Source organism: Portunus trituberculatus, chromosome 31 (assembly GCF_017591435.1).
Source record: "Portunus trituberculatus isolate SZX2019 chromosome 31, ASM1759143v1, whole genome shotgun sequence".
Taxonomy (NCBI): Eukaryota; Metazoa; Arthropoda; class Malacostraca; order Decapoda; family Portunidae; genus Portunus; species Portunus trituberculatus.
In genome coordinates this window covers 18,086,306-18,107,781 of record NC_059285.1, presented here as the reverse complement: position 1 = coordinate 18,107,781, position 21,476 = coordinate 18,086,306, and the positions used below count along the sequence as shown (strand labels likewise).

Here is a 21,476-nt window from a genome sequence, read left to right as displayed (position 1 = left end):
CTCTCTCTATCTCTCCATGACTGTTTTTCTTTTATTTTCAAAGGCCACAGAGATGATCTGCCGGGGTTCTCAAGGGTGTTTCTCCTGCTCATAGTGTATAGAAATCTTGTTCATCTGTCACTAGAACCGTAAAGACACACTTGGAAATACATAATCACATTAAAATGGCCAATATTCAGAAATGCTTTGTCTCTTTTATCTCGCCATGACGGTTTTCAAAGGCCACAGAGATGACTTGTCGGGTACTCAAGAGTGTGTCTCCTTATAGTTTAGAAATCTCGCAACCTGTCACAAAAACCGTAAAGACACCCTTAAGAACTCATATCTCATTAAAATGGTCCAAGTTCAGAAGCACTAGTCTCTCACGGCTTTTTTCCAAGGCTACAGAGATGATCACTCGAGTTCCCAAGAGTGTTTCTCCTAATCATAGTGTTGAATTCTTGTTATGCAGTCGCTTGAATTGTAAAAATGCCCTTAAAAACCTATGTCTATATTTCTTAAAGTTCCGTATTCTGAATTACTTTGCTCTCTCTCTCTCTCTCTCTCTCTCTCTCTCTCTCTCTCTCTCTCTCTCTCTCTCTCTCTCTCTCTCTCTCTCTCTCTCTCTCTCTCTCTCTCTCTCTCTCTCTCTCTCTCTCTCTCTCTCTCTCTCGCCACAACCAATGTCAAAAGCCACAGAGACGATCAGGGTTTTCAAGAGTGTTTCTCCTGTTTATAATGTAAAATCCTCGTTGATCTGTCACTGGAAACAGAAAAAACACTCTTGGAAACCTGTGTATCTGAAAATAAAGCCTGTTAGATGTAGTAGTCGAGGTGCGGAGAGATGTGGTTCAGAGTGCGATCTTTAGTGTGTGTAGGTGAGCGGGAATGACCAGTTTGCAATGCTGAACCTTAATTTCTTGAGATCATAATACGTTTTCATATTTATTCTGTTTACTATTTGTCGTTTTCATACAGCTTCAGATACTCATGTGGTGGATTAAAATACTGAAGACTCCGGTCATTAATCTTCCGACCTCTATAGACCCTTTCTAATGTCAATAAAACCGTCTAGTCGTACCTCAAACTCATGGTAAAAATGCGTTCCATTACTGAAGGGGTTAAAAAAACGAATGGTATTGACACAGTTACCGCTATAGTAGACACGTTTGTTTCTCTCTTTTGTACCCGAAGAATGCGCTAAAACAACAAACCTATTATGTATAACGAGGGTATCTGCTGACTTAATTATAGTATTGGAGTAATGACACGTGTTTTGTTAAGAAATAAGAAGAAAGTGATTGGTAGTGGGATTGACACAGTTACCGCTACAATAGACACCGTTTTCTCTCTCTGTGTGTCGTAAGAATACACGGATCCAGTGATCTATGACGAGACTTATTAGTAAGGACCTAATTATGCCATTACAGTAACGCCACTTGTGTTTTGTTAAGATATAGGAGGAAAGTGGTTATCAAAGAGTGTCGTGTGGTAAGAATGGACTTGGTAATTAGATTGTTGTCTTGAAGGAGCTTTTAAAAGAAGGCTAGATAAATTTATGGTTAACTCCTTCAGTACTGGAACGCTTTTTTACCTTGAGATTTGTGTACTATTAGACCATTTTATTGACATTATGGAAGGTCTATGGAGGTCAGAAGATTAATGGCCACAGTCTTCACTTTTTTAATCCCCCACACAAGTTTCTGAAGCTGTACAAAATCACCAAATAGCAACCAGAATGAATGTAGAGACGCGTCATGGTACTAAAGAGGTTAAAGAGGGCTAGATAAATTTATGGTTAAGTCCTTCAATACTGGGACGCCCTTTTTACCACGAGTTTTGGGTAAGATTAGACCATTATATTTACATTACGAAGGGTCTATGGAGGTCAGAAGATTAGAGGCCAGAGTCTTCACTATTTTAATTCTCACATAAGTTTCTGAAGCTGTACAAAATCACCAAATAGTAGCCAGAGTGAATATGAAAACACGTCCTGGTGCTGAAAGGGTTAAGAATTGTAGATGGATGTGGTGTAGGCAATATTCCACACAGAGACTGCCACGCGTAGGTCTGGTGGCTTCCTGTAGCTTCCTCTGTGTTCTGAAGTTGCGAAAAAGTAAATAAATAAGAATAGAGATGAAATAAGATGAAAAATTGTATATGTATTATTTTATACGATTTTTATTATTCCTTTTCTTTATTTTACGTTCCGAGTCTTTATTTGTTTAGTTTATTTTTCTCTATATATATTTTATCTCTGCCTAATTTTGTCTTATCGTTATTTGACTTGATTTGTTGACCTTTGAATGAATTATTTGCCTATTTATTTATTTTCTTTTTTTTTTTTTTTCATTTTATTCTGCGTGTCTGTTTTATATATATATATATATATATATATATATATATATATATATATATCTTTTTTGCCATATTTATTAATCTCTAACTGATTTATTTAGTTTACTGATTTGTTAACCTTGGAAGGAATTATCTGTCTATTCATTTTTTTTTTACTTTTCTTTATTTTACGTTGTGTCTTTATCTTTTATATCTTTTTACTAATTTTTAGCAATATATGTTCATCTCTTAGTAATTCTGTCTTATCGTTATTTGACCATTTATTTGATGACCTTTGAATTAATTATCTATCTATACATCTTTTTTTATTCTATTTTTTCTTTTTATACTTTACGTTGCGTGTCTTCATTTTTTTTCAATATATATTTCTAACTATATTGTCTAAGTAACTAATCTTATCTTATCGTTATTTGACCATTCATTTGTTGACCTCTATTTAATCATCTCTCTATCCCTTTATTCATCTATGTATACTTCCTATCTTACATCATCTCACTTATCCCCGTGTGTCTCTATTTACTTATCAGTACCAGACCAGGGGTGGGCAAACTTTTCAGTTAAAAAAAAAAAAAATCACAATCTTATAGTGCCGCATACTATATTAACCCAAAATCATTAATACCTAAAATACAAAATTAAAGGCTTCTAAAGAAAAAAGCCACTCACACTCATGCACACTTGCTGGAAGAAAATTAAATGTTCACAATATTATTTGGCGTTGTTTATTAGCTTCTTTTTTTTTTTATTTATACCATGTGGGCTTTTCACGGGAATTTATGGGCTAAAGGAGGTATTTTCTGGAGTACCTCCTATCTCAAACCCCACCCGCTAGGAAACCCTTGCTCCGAGTGAGGAAACCCAACCTACACTCGGACCGTGGACAAGATACGAACCCGTGCGCTTGGAGACCCCTCGGACCCCAAAGCACGCATGGTTCCACTGTACCACGGCGGCACCTGAAACTTGCTCCTTCAAATTGAGAACCATTGTCGGGCCGCATAAATTCCTTCAGCGGGCCGTACTTTGCCCACACCTGACCTAGACCATTCCCTTCCTTATCCTCACACACCCACATCCTTCATAAATACCCGCCCCTTACATCACAAACTTCCCTCTACACATTCATCCTTTTATCTAACTGTATCTTTCTCCCTTTCAGTCATGGGCAGGTTGTTAAAGGCAGTGGTGGTAGTGGTGGTGGTGGTGGTGGGGGTGCGTGGGGAGTGGATGTGGGAGGAGGGGAAGGACCAGCAGCCGCCCCACGAGTCTCCTGCCTCCGCCTCCTCCGTGGTTACCTCCTCCTCCTCCATCTCCACCCACTCCTCTACCTCTGTGTCCCCCGCGCATCCTCCCTCCGCGGCGTCCTCCAGAAAGGTATGGGAGAGAGAGAGAGAGAGAGAGAGAGAGAGAGACTTATTATCCACTTTCTGCTAATATTTGCGCTACGATAAGATTAATGAAAAGGCAAAATAGAAAACATGATAATAACTAAACAAATAAAAAACAAAACAATGCAATTAAATCTTTACCTTGCTTTTCTCTCTCTTTCCCTTTCCCTTTTCCTTTTCCTTTTCCTTTCTTTTGTGTTTCTTTGTTTTTCCCCGCTTCCATCTCCTTTCCTTCCCATTATATCCGCATTCTTTTATTTTTTTTCTCCCTCTGCTCTTCTTTTCTCTCTCTTTCCCTTTTCCTTTCCCCTTTTCTTTTCCTTTCCTTTTTTTCTTCTCCCTCGTTTCTTTTCTTTCCCTTTCTCTTTTCCTTTTCTTTTCATTTTCTTTCCCTTGTGTTTCCTTTCCTTTGCCCTGCTTCCATCTTCTTTCCTTTCTCATTATGTCCGTATTCCCTTATTTTCTCCTCTTTCAATTCTTTCTTTCTTTCTCAAATCCCTTCTCTTCTATTTTCCTCTTCTTTTCCTTCCTTTTTCTGTTTTCTTTTCCTTTTCCATTTCCTTCCATAACTCATTTCCTTTCTTTACTGTTTCTCCCCTTCCCATCTCTCCTTCTCTCCGTTCATCCTTCCTTCCATTCTTCCTTTTCCTTCTCTCTCATCCGTTTCTGATTACCCCCTATCTCCTTCTCTTCCTTTTCCTTTTTACCCTCCCTTCTATGGCTTCACCTCTTTACCTCCTTCCCTCCCTCTTCCCTTTTCCCTTCTCCTACTTTACCTCCTTCCTTTTCTCCTTCCCTCTCTTTTCCTTCCCTTTTCCCCTTCTATCCTTCGTCTTTCTTATTTTTCATCCTTTTCTGATTCCTCTACGTCCTTTCCTTACTTTCCTTTTTTTCCTCTCTTCTATCCTTCCCTTCCTTTTTCCCTTCCTTCTATCCTTCTCCTTTTATCCTCCTCCCTCCCTCGTCTCCCCCCCTCAGCCGCAGAACACAGCCACCTTCTTCGGACAAACAGCAGCGGTGAAAGAAGCTGGATTGGAGACGCCGGGGGAAGGAGAGGCTGAGGTCCTGGAGGCTGCTGAGTCTGTGTCCCCAGTGCTGAGTGTCAAGCGGCCTCCTGAAGATGCGGAGCCGAGGTTCATTGGTTCCCTGAAGAAGAAGTTGTGTTCTGTGGGTTTGGGAATTAATGTGAGTAAGATGTTGTTGTTGTTGTTGTTGTTGTTGTTGTTGTTTTCTTTCTCAGTTTATTAGGTATTTTTTTGTTTTTATATAATGTTTGGTTCTTTGTTTTCTTTAGTTATTTTGTTTATTTTTTTTCGTTTATCTCTATTCTAGTTTTTTTTTCATCTTTCTCTTTCATTTATCTTTATTATGTTTTATTTATTTATTTATTTATTTATTTATTTTTTTTTCTCTCCTTTCTTCTCTCAGTGGTGTTTTGTTGTTGGTATATTTTAACAGGTTCTACACACGCATATATACATTTTCTTTATCTGTGTCGGAGAAAATGGGATGAATTTACCGGGGTGTTTATCATTATTATCCTTATTGTTATTGTTGTTATTGCTTTCTTTTCTCTGTTAATTAGTTTATCAGGCATTCCACTTTCATATGATATTGTATGATTATATTTTATTCTACGTTTTTTTTTATATATATATATATATTTCTCTTTCCTTCTTTTTGTGATATTTTCGTTAGTATATTGCAAAAAGTACTGTACACATCTACACTTTTTCTTCATCTGTGTTGGAGAAAATGGGATGAAATTACTAGGCACTTAATATTATTGCTTTTATCATTATTATTACTATTTTTCTTCTGCTTAGTAGTTTATGAGGCATTGGACCTTTATATAATGGTTGTCTAAGTCTTTACTCTTTTCATTTATCTATCTATTTACTTATTATTATTATTTTGCATCTTTCTGTTTCCTATTCTCAGTAATATTTTGGTTTGCGTATGTCAAGACTCGCTACACATAACATACACTTTCTTCATGTTTGTCCGTAAGATTACCATGTCCCTCTACACTTTCACCTCTCCATGCTGCGAGGAGTGACAATGTGATACTCCCCAATCATCCCCATCCAGCAAGCTTCCCCACCACCCCTAACCACCCCTCCCCACCACCACCACCACTCACCACCCACTACCCTTCCATCCCTACCCAATCCCGCAGCGCTCCAGACTGTATCCCTCCTCTCCCCACGTATCCACCCCTCTACAAATGACGATTCCTCCCTCTCCTATTCTTTCTTTCCTCCTCGTATCTACTTTTTTTCCTACTCTCTTTCCTTTTCTCCTTTTCTCCTTTCCTTTCTCCTCCTCTCATCCACCTCTTTCCATTCCTCTCTTTCCTTTTCTCTTTTTTCTCCTTTTCTCTCTCTTCCTCGTATCCATCTTTTTTCACATGACAGTTCCTCTCTTTCCTTTTACCCCTCCTCCCCATTCCTAACCCCATAACAACCTCTCAGACTTCCCCATTCAATACCCATCAAACACCCCATTCACATCCCCATGACCTTCACAAGACAATCCTTCAAAAAACCCACGACAATTACTTTATGACTAATGACAACCCCCCCTGCACTCCCGCTCTCTCCCCTGCTGCGCCTCTGCTGTACCCGTGTTGTCCCTGCTGTGCCCTGCTGTGCCCCTGTCTCTTAGTGTGGCTACCGACGCAAGGGGCACTTCAAGGCGGCAGCAGCACAGCACTTCGGTAAACCAGTGGACCCTCACGAGATCCAGTACGTGCAGCCTGTGGAAATACGGCCCGTTGGAAAGCCTATCCCAGCCCTGCCTTACCACCACGGGGACTCCAAGGGGTACGGGGGCTCCTACAGGGGGTCTAAGGGGCATGGTTTCTCAGGGCATTCCCACGGGAGCTTTGCAGTGTTCCAGGAGTCGTACAGTGGAAGCAGGGGTAGCGTAGGGACATCTTATGGATCCCCTAAGCCTTCATCGATCATTCACACTGCCCCTGCTACCGTATACACGCCCCCCGACCCCCCATCCTACAGCTACAGTGCGCCGGATCCCCCCTCCTACTCCTACAGTGCCCCGCCGCCCCCGTCTTACAGTTACAGCCCCCCAGACCCACCCGCCGTGAGTTACAGTGCCCCGGATCCTCTCTCTTACAGTGCCCCAGCTCCCTCCATCAGTTACAGCGCCCCATCCCCGCCCTCCTACTCCCTCAGCGCACCCAGCCCCATCTCCGTAGGCGCCCCTGATAGCTATGGAGGGCCCCACGCTGACGGAGGAGGAGGAATACAGACGGTGCAGCACATTCATTACCACCAGCACTCCATATCAGGGGGTGGGGGTTACCTGAGTGGTGGTGGTGGTGGTGGTGGTGGTGGGGGTTATGGAGGGAGGGATTATAATGGAGAGCGGTGGTGGTGGTGGTGGTGGTTATGCGGGAGGTGGTGGAGGAGTTAGTTACGGAGGAGGAGGAGGAGGAGGAGGGGGTAGTAGTGGTGGTGGTGGTTATGGGGGTGGTGGAATAGGAGGAGGAGGAGGAGGTGGAGGTGGAGGCGGTGGCGGTGGTTACGGAGGAGGAGGAGGAGGAGGAGGAGGCGGTGGTTACGGAGGAGGAGGAGGAGGAGGAGGAGGAGGAGGAGGATGGAGGAGGAGGAGGAGGAGGAGGACTGCATATGGAGGAGGAGGAGGAGGAGGAGGAGGAGGAGATATGAGGAGGAGGAGGAATTGATATTTATGGAGGAGGAGGAGGAGAAATTGGCAGTAGTTATGGAGGAGGAGGAGGAGGTAGTGCATATGGAGGAGGAGGAGGAGGAGGAGGAGGAGGTAGCGTGTATGTAGGAGGAGGAGGAGGAGGAGATAGCGTGTATGAAGGAGGAGGAGGAGGAGGAGGTGGCGTGTATGTAGGAGGAGGAGGAGGAGGAGGAGCGTGTATGAGGAAGGAGGAGGAGGGAGGAGGAGGAGGAGGAGGTGGCGTGTATGGAGGAGGAGGAGTAGGCGGATTCGGAAGCAGTTTCAGCAGCGGCAGGTATGACAGGAACACCATCACTGACACGGGCAAGATATTCACCAGGGAAACACCACAGGGGGAGGGACTGGGGGCACAGGGGTTGGCAGGGGGCGGGAGGGAGTGCGTGTGTGTGCCCATTGACGAGTGTCCTACGCACCTCGTCATTTACTCCTCGCCCTTCGCACGTGAGGACTTGGGAGGACTGCAGGACCCTCGCAACACGCCCTCCACGATCCTCTCCAACTTCACTAGTCACAGGACACGCAGGGACACAGAGCACCCCCTGGATCAGCTGGCGGCGGCGGCGGAGGCGGTATCAGCAGCGGTGGTTCCTTTAGAGTACTTGGATCAGATTGCCTTAGCTACACACACACACTTCGGGAAGAGACAGACGGAACACAACACCAGTACAGCCTCCTCCACCACCACCGCCACCGCTAAAGCCGTCCCACAAGGCAAGGACCTCCTGGCAGCCCCTCAACAGCCGCCACTCACCCTCCATACAGCGCCTATCATCCAGTCAGGGTATCCAAACATCCATATCGTACGGTCAGGAATCAAGGTACAAGATGGCAAGGCTCTCGTCATCCTTCCCACGCTTTCCCCTGCACCGCCTCCGTCGTCAGTCTTCACCGTCACCCAGCAATCCCCCACACCAACACCGACCCCTGCCCCAGCCGCCTTCCCCGCCCCCGTGTCTCTCATTCCAATAGACACGCCCGTTATCCAGTTCGCCCCCACGCCCGTGCCACGCCCACATCCATTAGTGACTAGGGGCGTGGTGGAGGATGTCACGTTTTCTCTACAGCAGGATTTGTCCACACACGTAAGGCTGGGGTGGTGGTGGTGGTGGTGGTGGTGGTGGTGGTGGTCAGTCAGTCAGTCAACCGTCATGATGTCGCTGCGTGTCTTCCCATTCTCCGTTTTTCTTTTTTTTCTTTTTTTTTCTTTTTTCATGTTCTGGGTTTCTTTTGTCCTCATTTTTTTTCGGTTTCTTGATTTTTTGGTTTCTTTTTTTCATTTTTCAGTTTTTTGGTGGTTTTCGTTTTTCTGTTTTGTTTTCACTTTTCAGACTTTTTTTCCGGTTCCGTTTTCTATTTTGTTTGTTGCTTTCAGGTTTTTTCGGTTCCCTTTTTTTTTTTTAAGGGTTATTAGGTTTCATTTTCTATTTAATTGTTTTCAGTCTTCTTATTTTTATGTCTGGTTCTCGTATTTACCATTACTGAATCCCTGTAGTCTCTCTCTCTCTCTCTCTCTCTCTCTCTCTCTCTCTCTCTCTCTCTCTCTCTCTCTCTCTCTCTCTCTCTCTCTCTCTCTCTCTCTCAATTCACGGTTTTCTTCGACATAACTATCTTTTCATGCATTACGGTACTTCCTGCTTACACTTCCCTTCCACAAACTTTCCTCCATTTCTCTTCTTTCATCTCTCTTATCTCCCCCATCCTTTATACCCTTCCTTTCTCTCTCCATTTCCTCCTACTAAACCTTCCTGTCTTTCCCTTGTTTTCTCCTTCCCTCCATTTCCTTTACTCCTTCCCGCTCTCTCCTGCTGCCTCCTGCTTTTTTCTCCCTCTGCTACATCTTCGCCGCTGTTTCAGGAGGAGGAGGCAGCAGTAGCAGCAGCAGGAGGCAGGGTACGGCGAGGCACGATGGGTAAGTTCTGTAAGGGCATGCTAAGAGTACGACGTGATGCTGACGACGACGACAAGAGGAAGAAGAAGAAAAAGAAGAACAAGAACAAGAATAGAGGTGCTAGAACGCCATCCTCTCCTTCATCTTCTGCTTCTCCTTCTTCTTCCTCCTCTTCTTCTTCGTCTTCTCCAGGCCAAAGTGATCCGGTAAGTGTGTGTGTGTGTGTGTGTATGTTTGTCTGTCTGTTCTTTCACTAACGCCACTTCAGCACCTGTGTATGTTTAGGAAGCACATGTATACTAATGTACGCACATACACAAAGTTTCTTCTAGTGACACATACAGCACAGTTTAGTAGAGTATACAACACCTCTCTCTCTCTCTCTCTCTCTCTCTCTCTCTCTCTCTCTCTCTCTCTCTCTCTCTCTCTCTCTCTGAAGGCTAATTAAGGTGTCAGGTTAATTAAGTGACATTCTCCACACCTGTTTATACTTTTATTGTACTTTTTATTACTTTTTTTAGTCTCTTTCTTTGTTTTGTTTTTCAATATAGTGTTTTTTTTCATTGGTTATTTTTCTCTCTTATTTCTTTTTACTCAATGTATGTGTGTAGTTTTCTTTTTAAACTCTTTCTAAGTTCCATTTTCTTTGTTTCACTTCATGATGATTCTATACTTTAAATTATTGACTTTATTTCATCTGTTATACTTCTAAATCGTTATCTCCTTAATGTTTTGCCCCTTCACACCCTCCCATATTAAACCAACCCTTTCTGTGACCATCAATGTTACCCCTTCTCTCACCCATCACCTTTCCTCATCATCCCATCACCCACTGCTTTATCCTATACCACCCTCTCTCCACCGTCACTATCAGCCCTTCCTACCTCATAGTGTTACCCCTACTCTCTCTCCCATCCTCTATCCTTACCACCCCATCACCCACTGCTTTGACCTATATCATCTTTTCTCCACTGTGACTATTAATCCTTCCTACCTCAGTGTTACCCCCGCCCCTCTCACCCATCCCCTTTCCATACCACCCCATCCCTCAGTGTTTTACCATACACCACCCTCACTGTTAATCTTTCCTACCTCATTCAATGTTACTCCTCCCCTCTCACCCATTCCCTTTCCTCACCACCCCATCACTCACCGCCTTAACCCCTTCAGTACTGGGACGCATTTTTACCATGAGTTTTGGGTGTGAATAGACCATTTTATTGGCATTAGGAAGGGTCTATGGAGATCAGAAGTTTATAGCCAAAGTCTTCACTATTTTAATCCCGCACATGAGTTTCTGAATCTGCATCAAATCATCAAATAGTGACCAGAATGAATATGAAAACGTGTCATGGTACTGAAGGGGTTAAATGTTACCCTTCCCTTCTCACCCATCTCCTTTCTTTACCACCCCATCACCCACTGCTGTACCATATACCACCCTCTCTCCACCGTCCCTATCACCACCTTCTTCATCCCTTCGTCAGCGTTTCCTCGGAGGCCTCTTAAGTGGGAGTGGCTTTGATGGCTTCTCCTCCCCTGCAAGACCTGGTTTCGTCCCGACCTTTGGCGTTAAGTTCAGCACCATACCAATACACGACGGACCCAGCGGACCCTTCGGCAGTAGCGCTGGAAACCCACTGGGACTGAAACTCGGCCCTGTGTCCATCAACCCTCAATTGGGACTGAAAGTTGGGAGTCTCGACGGAAGACCTATTGTTAACCCGTCACTTGATCTCATCCTGTCCCCGAATTCCCAAGGTGTTCACGGCATCCACAACATCAAGGGAGGCTTGTTAGGGGGACTCGGTGGGGGATATGGTGGGGGGCTCGGTGGGGGCTATGGTGGTGGGTACCCTCCTTATCCTGGTGGGTTAGGTGGTGGGTTTGGCCACGGAAAGCCACACCATCATCATAAACCATACTACCCACCACCACCACCTCCACCACCTCCTCCCCCACCACCACCTCCACCTCCTCCTCCACCACCCCACCACCTCCTCCTCCACCTCCTGTGTACGTGCAGCCACAGCCAGTGTATGTACCTAAGCCAGTGTACGTGCCCAAGCCAGTGCATCCGAGACCACCACCACCACTGCCTTTTGTACCCAGTAAGCCAGTTGAAATCCACCACCACGAACACACGCACTTCCACGGACACGACCACGGACACCTCGAGCACGACCACGGACACGGACACGGACACGGACATGGCTTCCACGGACACGACTTCCACGGACACGACTTCCACGGACACGGCCATAGATACGGACACGAGTTTTTCGACGAAGACCTGTACACTCCTGAGGGCTTCGTTCACTCCATCTACGGCAGATCTGAAGCGGGAGGAAGTAAGAGAGATTTAGCTTCCTCTCCCTCCTCCTCTTCCTCTTCTTCCTCTTCCTCTTCCTCCCGTATTCCTCCTCGCCCTGGTTCTTCCTCCTCTCGTCTTCCTGTTCGTTCATCGTCGTCTTCATCTTTCTTCCCGTCTAGTGGCTCTACCTCCTCTTCGTCATCCTCCTCCTCCTCCTCCTCCTCCAATTCCTTCGTTCCCTCCGCCAATAGGAGGTCGTCCTCCACCCTCAAGTTTTCTGATAAGTGAAAGGAAGTTAAGAGTCGCCATTTTCTTTTTTTATTTGTCTTTCCCGCCAAAGAAAATTGAACGAGAAAAGTTGGAAAAGTAAAAGCAAAAATAGATAAATAATAAATTCTCCTCTTCCATTTTTTTTTTTTTTTTTTACTTTTTTCTTTCTTTTCACTCACGCGTTCTGTCACTCACTCACTCACTCACACACACTCACTCACTCACTCACTCACTCACTCGCTTATATTAACCGTGTAGTTTTATTGTTTTTGTTTTATTTAGTTTTTTTTTAAAGTTTAGTTCACGTGTAGATTTTGCGCCGCTGTCTTTTTTTTTTTTTTCTATTAGTTCTTTATTAGTATTTTTCTGACCATTTTCATTATTTTCGTCTTCAAAATTCACTCTTAGTTTAGCGTCACGCACTGCTCGTATGAAAGATGTAGAATTGTAGAGTTGTTATTATTATTATTATTATTATTATTATTATTATTATTATTATTATTATTATTATTATTATTATTATTATTATTTTTACTTTTTGACAATTGTAGTTTATTTATTTTTTTCTATCTGCTCCCTCACATGATTCTTGTTTATTGGTGCTTGCTTTATTTATTTATTTTTTTTGTTTCATTATTGATTGTGGTCGCTTTCATAGTAGTGTTGATGGTGATTTGTTGATTTACTTACTTGGTCATTGTTTATTTCATTTATTTGTTTATTTCCAGTGCGTTGCTTACCATTACTGTTGTCTTGAGTCTCTAGTACATCTTCATCCACAGCGATCTTTATTTATTTATTTATATAGTTATTTATTTATTTATTTATTTATTTATTTATTATCTATATAAATCTATCTTTTTTATTAATTTGCTTATATTCTCGTTGAGTCATTTAACAATCTTCTGTCACTGTTTTGTTGGTCACTTTAATTGTTATCAAAAGTAAGTACTTCTCTCTCATTGCCATATTAATTACCTCATGCATTTATTCACCCGCGTCTGTCTGCGTGTCTGTCTGTTTGTCTGCGTGTCTGTCTGTCTGTCAGTCCGCAGCATATCGAAAAAAAGAACCAAGCAGCAAGTTCCGATCAAATAGTAAAGAAAACTGAATTTGATATGATTTGTTGCGAATCCGAATATGTATAATGCGAATCTACATCTATTTCTTTCACAATGTTACATATTTTTCTTCATCTATTATTGAAAGTGGCGCTTGCGAGGAGTAGGTTAGAATAAGTATAGAAATCCAAGCAAGTATTTTTTTTTTCGTCTTTTTTGTATTTCCATTCTTATTTTGCTTGTATTGTTAAGACTGGCGCCGGCGGAGTGTGTGTGTGTGTGTGTGTCCCCGAGCGTCCTTGTTAGATCACGTAAGGTTGTTGAATTTGTTGTGCCGACTCTCTCTCTCTCTCTCTCTCTCTCTCTCTCTCTCTCTCTCTCTCTCTCTCTCTCTCTCTCTCCAAAGCCCGCACCACACAGCAGCAGCATTAGCATTAGCATTAGCACTGAGCGATGGGCAGTGATGGGTAGCTACAGTAAAGGAGCGTAAATGATACTATAGGTTGTTAGGAGTGTATAGTTAACCCCTTCAGTACTGGAACGCTTTTTTTTGCCTTGAGTTTTGGGTATTATTAGATGATTTTATTGACATTAGGAAGGGTCTATAGAGGCCAGAAGGTTAATGGCCTGAGTCTTCACTATTTTAATCCCTCACATAAGTTTCTGAAGCTGTACAAAATCACCAAATAGTAAGCAGAATGAATATGGAAGCGTGTGATGGTACTGAAAGGGTTAATGGCGATTCGTGACGCCTCTGTAACGTGACTCGGTGGTGATTTCTGTGTAATTGTAGGAAATGCGTAACTGTGATCTTGTTTTGTTTTATTTAGCTGTTTTCTGTTTTTTTTTCGTATTTTCAAATCATGGAGGTTGTTATTACTTTTTTTTTAATTGATGTGAGTAGCTACGTAATCTTAATCTGGTCTTATTTTTGTTTATTTGTTATTTTTGTATATATTTTATTTTTTAACGTCATTTTTTTTTCTATCACGGAGCTTTTTGTTATTTATTTTACATTTTTTTCCCAACTTATCTTTTTTTTTTTATTTATTATCGCGATTTATCTATTCATTAATTTTGGCGACTTATCTATTTATTTATTTTGACAACTATTCTTTTTTTACCTATTTACCTATTCGTTAATTTCCGTGACGTCTTCAACATTCCCCATTGAAGGTGGAAGGGGACGACCTCCCTGCCTCCCCCCGCATCCTGGGACACCTGGGGGGCCTCCTGAGTCACCTCCCCGTGGATGTCTCTCTTCAGATATCCCACCACACCTCCCCACCCATTCCCCATCCCCCACACCCCCCACTACCACCACCCCTCCCACCCCACCACCACCACCACCACCACCCTGATCATCAACACCACTCAACTTCATCCAACGCTTTCGGAGTCTTCCCCAACCCTGACTATCCCCATTCCCATCCCCATTCCCATCCCCATCCTCATCCCCATCCTCATCTCCATCCCCATCCTCCCCATCACCACCATCACCACCACACACTCCAGGACTCCCCCACGACCGACCCCTGACCTCCCACAGCTTCTTCTCTGACCTTTTGACCTTCGTGCACCAAACTGGCTTAGGTCACTTACTCTCGCATGGCTTAGGGGGAAAGTTACCTCCTCCTCCTCCTCCTTCGTCTCTGCCGCCTCCCACCCCTACCCCCACCTGTCCACTGTCCCGGTCTGTCACCACCTCGCCAGCTGCCTCCTCGTGTACCATGACTGCCAGGTAAGTGTGTGTGTGTTTGTTTCACTGTCCACGCCTTGACGAACGGACACACGGACGGACGGACGAAGGAGGTCAAAGAAAGGTAATGTGAACGTTTGGACTTGTATTGGTAGAGGAAGGAATTAAAGAGAGATGGAAAGTGAACGAGAGGTCTGTGTGTGTGTGTGTGTGTGTGTGTGTGTGTGTGTGTGTGTGTGTGTGTGTGTGTGTGTGTGTGTGTGTGTGTGTGTGTGTGTGTGTGTGTGTGTAAAGACGACAGGACGCATGACTGGGTATATGTGGTTTAGATTTGTTTGTTTGTTTGTTTGCTTGTTTGTTTTTTGTTGCAGGTTTAGTTAGTTAGTTAGTTAGTAGTAGTAGTAGTAGTAGTAGTAGTAGTAGTAGTAGTAGTAGTAGTAGTAAAAGTAGTAAAAACGGCAGTAGTTGTAGTAGTAGTAAGTAGTGATAATAGTAAAAGAAGTACTAGTAGTAGTAGTAGTAGTAGTAGTAGTAGTAGTAGTAGTAGTAGTAGTAAAAAACTGATAATATTAGTAGTACTTTGCAGTACAATAAAAAATAGTAGTAGTAGTAGTAGTACCAGTAGTAGTAGTAGTAGTAGTAATAGTAGCAGTAGTAGCAGTAGTAGTAGTAGTAGTAGTAGTAGTAGTAGTAGTAGTAGTAGTAATAGTAGTAGTAGTAGTAGTAGTGGTAGTAGTAGTAGTAGTAAAAGTAGCGGCAACATTACTATAACAATTACCACCACCACCACCTCCTCACACACCTTCCCACCCCCACAGAGGCAGCTGGGGGGCGGGGGCGTGGTGCCTGGGGGTCCGGACAGCTGCAGCGTGTACGAGGTGTGCTGCGCGCGGGGCGGGGGCCTGCTGGGATCTGCCTCTTCGCCCGTCAACACCCTGGGGCATCCGCGGGCATCGCAGTGTGGCCTGAAGGGCGGCGAGGCGTTGCGGGGCAGGATCAGCAGCCCTCACCGTGCGAATGGTGACGCAGACTTTGGTGAGTGATTGAAGCATAACTGAGACTCTTTGCTGCACCTCCATTACTTTCAAAAGACTCTCATTAAAGTCACATAAGGTTTTAATGGTGTTTTTATGTTTCTGGTAAGAGATGAATGAGTTTCTCCATTGTTGAGGGAGAAACACTTCAGAATTGGGCTTGTCGTCTCTGTTGGTCTTTGGAAACAGTCTTGGTGAGAGAGCGGTGTGTTTCTGAGTACGTGTCATTCTTTTATTTATTCATTTATTTATTTTCATTTATTTGTTTTTTGTGTGTGAGTGTGTTAGACATTGTTAGGTTAGGTTAGGTTAGGTTCTTATCTATGTGCGGCAAACTGACACTGCCTAATATTCGTCTTCGTTTTTTTTTTTTTTTTGCTTTAATTTATTCATTTATTTATCATTTAGTTATCATTTCACCTTACTTGTTTTTAAGTGTGTTATCTGACATTTCTCTTCGTTGTCGTTTCACTATTATTATCATTATTATTATTTATTATTATTGTTATTATTATTATTATTATTATTATTATTATTACCAATTATCTATCACCTCCACTTTTTATATTTCTTTCTTCTTTCCTTTGTTTTATCATGTGTTTCATTTTCGTGCTCTTGTACTTGTCTTCTTTCCTCCTCCTCCTCCTCCTCCTCCTCCTTTCTCCTCCTCCTTCTCCTATCTTTCCCCTCTTCCTTTCTTCCCCCTCTTTTCCTCAACATTAACACTCCATTCCTCCACATCCCAACCTTCCACCATCCATCCCTCTCCCTCCACTCTGTACTGACGCCCTTCCCTCTCTCCGCGTCCCCTGCAGGCGAGTACCCGTGGCAGGGCGCCGTGCTGAAGAAGGAGGGCGTGGACAGCGTGTACGTTTGTGCCGGGACCTTGGTGAGCGACAGACACGTGCTCACCGCAGCCCACTGTGTGTCTGGGTAGGTCCCTTATAAGGTGGTGGTGGTGGTGGTGGTGGTGGTGTCTTTCCATCGTTGTTTTTTTTTATTTTTTTTTTTTTTTTTTTATTTTTTCTTGTTATTATTCTTGTCTTTTTTGTTCTTTTTTTTGTATGTTCTGTTTTCTTTTAATTTCTTGTTCTTGTGTTTTTTTCTTGTTGTTTATTCATTTGTTCGTTTTCCTCTTGTTATCATTCTTGCTTTTTTATTCATCTCTTTTATTAATTTTGTTCTTATTTATTTTGTTTTGTTTTTTCATGTTCTGCTTTTTTTTTCTTCTTTTGTTTTTGCGCTTCTTCTTGTTTTCACTTTCAGCTCATTATCTTTCTTTCTTTGTTTATTTATTTGCTTATCTATTTATTTGTTCATTTTCTTCTTGTTATCATTCTTGTTTTTAATGTTGTTTTAATCTTTTTTTTTTTTGTTCTTGTGTCTTTTGTCGTTTTTTTCATCCTTTTCTTCTTATTCTTCTTCTATTTGTTCTTGTCCTTCGTGTTCTTGTTTTCTTCTCCTTTCCCTAATGTGCTTCTTCTTTTTGTTCTTGTTCTTGATCTTGCTGTTCTTTTCTACTTCCGTCTATACTATTTACTCACCACTCAAACACATTTCAAACCACAAAAAAAAAAATAGTCTCAACCATCACATCTCCCGCAATCCTTCACTCTATACGCATCTAAAACCACACCCCACAAAACTACACCCCAACGGAAGCCCAGACTCACTCCCTTCTTCTGCTACTCCTTCAGGTACTCAGCGGGGGAACTTCGCGTGCGTCTGGGGGAGTGGGACGTGAATAATGATGATGAGTTTTACCCGTACGTGGAGAGTGATGTGAGCTCCCTGTACGTGAATCCTGACTACTTCTCCGGCAACCTGGTGAACGATCTGGCCGTGGTGAGGATGACTACGCCTGTTGATCTTGCGCGCAGGTGAGGAAGGGCAAGGAAAGGTGTGGAGAGGGAAAGAAGGGAGCGAGGGATGGTGTTGTTTTCGTTGATGGCGTTGTTTAGGCCGTGTTTGTTGTTGGTGGTGGTGATATAGTGGTAGTAATAGTAGTTGTAGTTGTAGTAGTTATAGTGATAGTAGTAGTAGTAGTAGTAGTAGTAATTGTTGTTGTTGTTGTTGTTGTTGTTGTTGTTGTTGTTGTTGTTGTTGTTGTTGCAGTAGTAGTAGTAGTAGTAGTAGTAGTAGTAGTAGTTGTTGTTGTAGTAGTAGTAGCAGTAGTAGCAGTAGTAGTAGTAATAGTAGTAATAGAAGTAGTAGTAATAGTAGTAATAGTAGTAGTAGTAGTAGTAGTAGTAGTAGTAGTAGTAGTAGTAGTAGTAGTAGTAGTAAACGCAATGCTTCAACTAAAAACAAAACAAAACAGGAATTATCAACTAAACATAAACAAATCTATAAATAAATAAATAAATAAATAAATAGATAAAAAGAAATTAATGTAACGGTATGAGACGAGGTAATGAAGATAACAATGGTGATATTAATAGCGTTGCCCTCTTCTCTATGCCCCGTCCTGCCCTGTCCCGCCCCGCCAGCCCCCACATCAGCCCCATCTGCCTGCCCCGCCAAGCTGACTTCACGGGGAGCCGCTGTTGGGTCTCCGGCTGGGGCAAGGACAGCTTCGGGGACAGCGGCCGCTACCAGAGTGTGCTGAAGGTGCGGCAAGAGGAGCAGGAGGAGGAGGAGGAGGAGGAGGAGGAGGAGCAGGAGCAGGAGGAAGAGGAGGAGGAGGAGGAGAATTAATCACTTGAAACATTTTATTATTGCTACTGGAAATACATATATACTTACTCGAATATAGATAGAAAATGTATAGACTGTAGAAGGAAGATGAGAGAGAGAGAGAGAGAGAGAGAGAGAGAGAGAGAGAGAGAGAGAGAGAGAGAGATAAGTTGGCAAAGGGAGAAAATTAGAGAAAAAGGAGAAAGAAGAGGAGGAGGAGGAGAAGGAATAGAGGTGGGAAAAATTAAGGGAACAAACTTTTACTCTTTCAAACATACTGGGATGTATTTAATGTCTTACTTAATTATCTCTCTCTCTCTCTCTCTCTCTCTCTCTCTCTCTCTCTTTCTCAGGAGGTATCAATGAATGTGGTGTCGCGAGGGGCGTGTGAGGCGGCCCTTCGTCTGACGCGCCTGGGCCCACAATACACCCTGCACCCTGGGATGGTTTGTGCGGGTGGCGAGGCGGGCAAGGACGCGTGCAAGGTGGGTATCTCTCTCTCTCTCTCTCTCTCTCTCTCTCTCTCTCTCTCTCTCTCTCTCTCTCTCTCTGTTTGTGTTTTCTGTTATTTATTGTGATACGGCGCCTAGTGTTGTCAGTATTCATCATTGTGTTAATCTATTTATACTTTTATTTCGCTGTTTCTGTTCTGCTTAGTTTGTTTATCTATTTATCTACTTATCTACTCATTTATTATCTATGTTTATTTTTTGTTGTGACTTGTTCTTGTTTGTCGCGGCGCCTTAGTATATATTTTTTTTATCTGTTTATCTATCAGTTAGTCAAGTTTGTTTGTTGTTTTCTCTCCTGCTTATTGTTGTCTTTGTTGTGATCTGCTTTTGTTTATTTTGACGCCTTAGTATTTGTCATTGTCAGTCTATTAGTCCATCAGTTTTGCAGTTCCTCTTCTGTGTCCCCTCTCTCTCTCTCTCTCTCTCTCTCTCTGGCTGTTTTTTTTTTTTTTTCTCCCACTCACCAAGTCATCCTACATCTCTCTCACTCTCACTCACACCTCTCATCTCGTCTCATTCCTCTCACATTACCTTACTACAATCTACATTCCCTTTCCCTTCCGTCAGCTTCTTTCTTCTTTCGCCTTCCCTTCACTGCCCTTCATCTACATCCATCAATTCATTCATCCATCAATTTATATCCATCTACTTCCCTCTCCGCCTCATCCTTCCTTCACCGCCCTTCTCTCCTCCCCAGGGTGATGGCGGCGGGCCCTTGGCGTGTGAGGGATCTGATGGGCGGTACCAGCTGGCGGGCGTGGTATCGTGGGGCATCGGCTGCGGCGCCCCTGGTGTTCCTGGTGTATATGTCAACATTCCTTACTACACGCCGTGGCTCCAGGATATTCTGCGCTTGTAGTTATTTGTCTTTCAGTCTTTCAGTTTAGTTCAGTTTAGTTCCTTTTTTTCAGTCTTATTCCTTGTTCCTTTCTTTACAATTTATTCTTCAGTTATTCAGTTCCGTTCCTTTTTTCAGCCTTATTTCTTGTTCCTTTCTTTACCATTTGTTCTTCAGTCGTTCAGTTCAGTTCCTATATCATCATACCTAGTCCTCGTTATTTTCCTTTACCAATCTCCGTTCCTTCCTCAGACAACGCTCCATTCTTCCTCCTTTTCCTTCGTTCTTTCCGTGCATCTTATTCTGAAACTCTTTTGCGTCGCATGATTTCCAATGCTCTTTTTACGGTTCTAGTGGCGGATTAACCAAGTTTCTACACTATGAACCGCCGGAACAGTCTTGGGAACCCGGCTCAGCATCTCTGTGGCCTTTTGACAGTCGTGCATGGTGGCAAGAGAGTTAAGTGTTTCAGAATACGGGTCATAAAATCAACGCCTTGCTCCTTTCCAAGTCTCCATTCCTTCCCTATAGTCACCGCCACAACCCTCCACGCCCCACCATCCCCCCACTGTCCTCATTCCGTCCTTGACCCACTTCTGTACCTGCAAGTTTCTCCGTGGTCGTGTGTTGTGTCCCTTACTCTCTCCCGTTACCCCACGTCGCTCTCCCCAGTCCCCATGCACCAAGCCAGTCCCCGCCAAGCCTCGCCGTCTGCAAGAGTGAGGCGTCATGGGGTGAAGTACAGTGTGTTAGAAGTACATGGCGCCAAAGTACAGTACATGCTCCGTTATATAGTACAGTACCTACATGCTCCGTTGTTGATAATCATGTTTTTTTTTTTTAATTGCACCTTTTTATTGTTAAGATCACTTGTTTATCATTAGTTTGTATTGATTTCTGTTAGTATATGAGTAATCTTGTTTTTTTTTTTTTATTTGCAATTTTTTTTTTATGATCAGTTTTTTTCTTCATTTTATTATTTTTTTACTTCCTCATGAGTCACCTTGAATATAATTTGTTGTTCCTCTGAATTGCACATTTTATATATCATCACGTATTGTTCATTAGTTTTCTTGATTTCTATTCCCTCATGAAGCGTCTTGAATGTGTTTTTGTTTTTTTTTTTTCACCGAATCGCACCTTTTTAAACATGATCACTTGTTTAGCGTTAGGTTTCTTTATTCTTTTACCCTTATGAGGCATCTTGAACGTGTTTTTCTTTAAGTAGGATGGCACTGCATGACGGGACGGGCGGGACTGATTGGGATGTGTCGGGGTGACGCAGCACTGACGCTGTTTATCTTCGCCCCGCCCCGCCTCCTTCAGCCTCCCTCCACCCCGCCCCGTCCTTTGCCATGTCCCCGAGGTCACGTTAGAATACTGTAGTAGTGCTAGTGTTGTATTGAGTGCCGGGCTGCTGCTGGTCGGCTTGTCTGTCTGTAAATAAATATCTTGATGCTACCTGGCCACTTCTTTTCCTACGTGTCTTATTCTTCCATCCACTTAATACTGTAGACCGTAATATTACCTTCCTGTCCGTTCTTCCACTTCATTCAAAAGAGTCTACTTGAAGTAACACGGATTCTTTATTATTTTTTTCTGATCCAATTACAGATAAACAAGATTTCTGCATGTTTAACAGAGAAAACTTGGAAACCCGGGTAATCATCTCTAGGTTTGAAAAATTATCGCAGTGAAGTGATAGGTTTTGAGAGTGTTTTTACGGA

At 43.1% G+C, this 21,476-nt stretch overlaps 1 protein-coding gene across 1 annotated transcript; it reads left to right on the top strand.

Moving 5' to 3' along the window:
* The first annotated feature begins 3,564 nt into the window (after positions 1–3,564).
* Positions 3,565–21,210, top strand: LOC123511080 (serine protease filzig-like). Its single transcript, XM_045266695.1, has 10 exons — positions 3,565–3,711; positions 4,704–4,910; positions 6,393–6,967; positions 7,741–8,539; positions 15,508–15,724; positions 16,539–16,656; positions 17,421–17,603; positions 18,213–18,333; positions 18,753–18,884; positions 19,609–21,210. Exons 1-10 carry the CDS (start codon positions 3,565–3,567, stop codon positions 19,768–19,770), a joined length of 2,661 nt encoding a protein of 886 aa, XP_045122630.1. The 3' UTR covers positions 19,771–21,210.
* Positions 21,211–21,476: the final 266 nt, after the last annotated feature.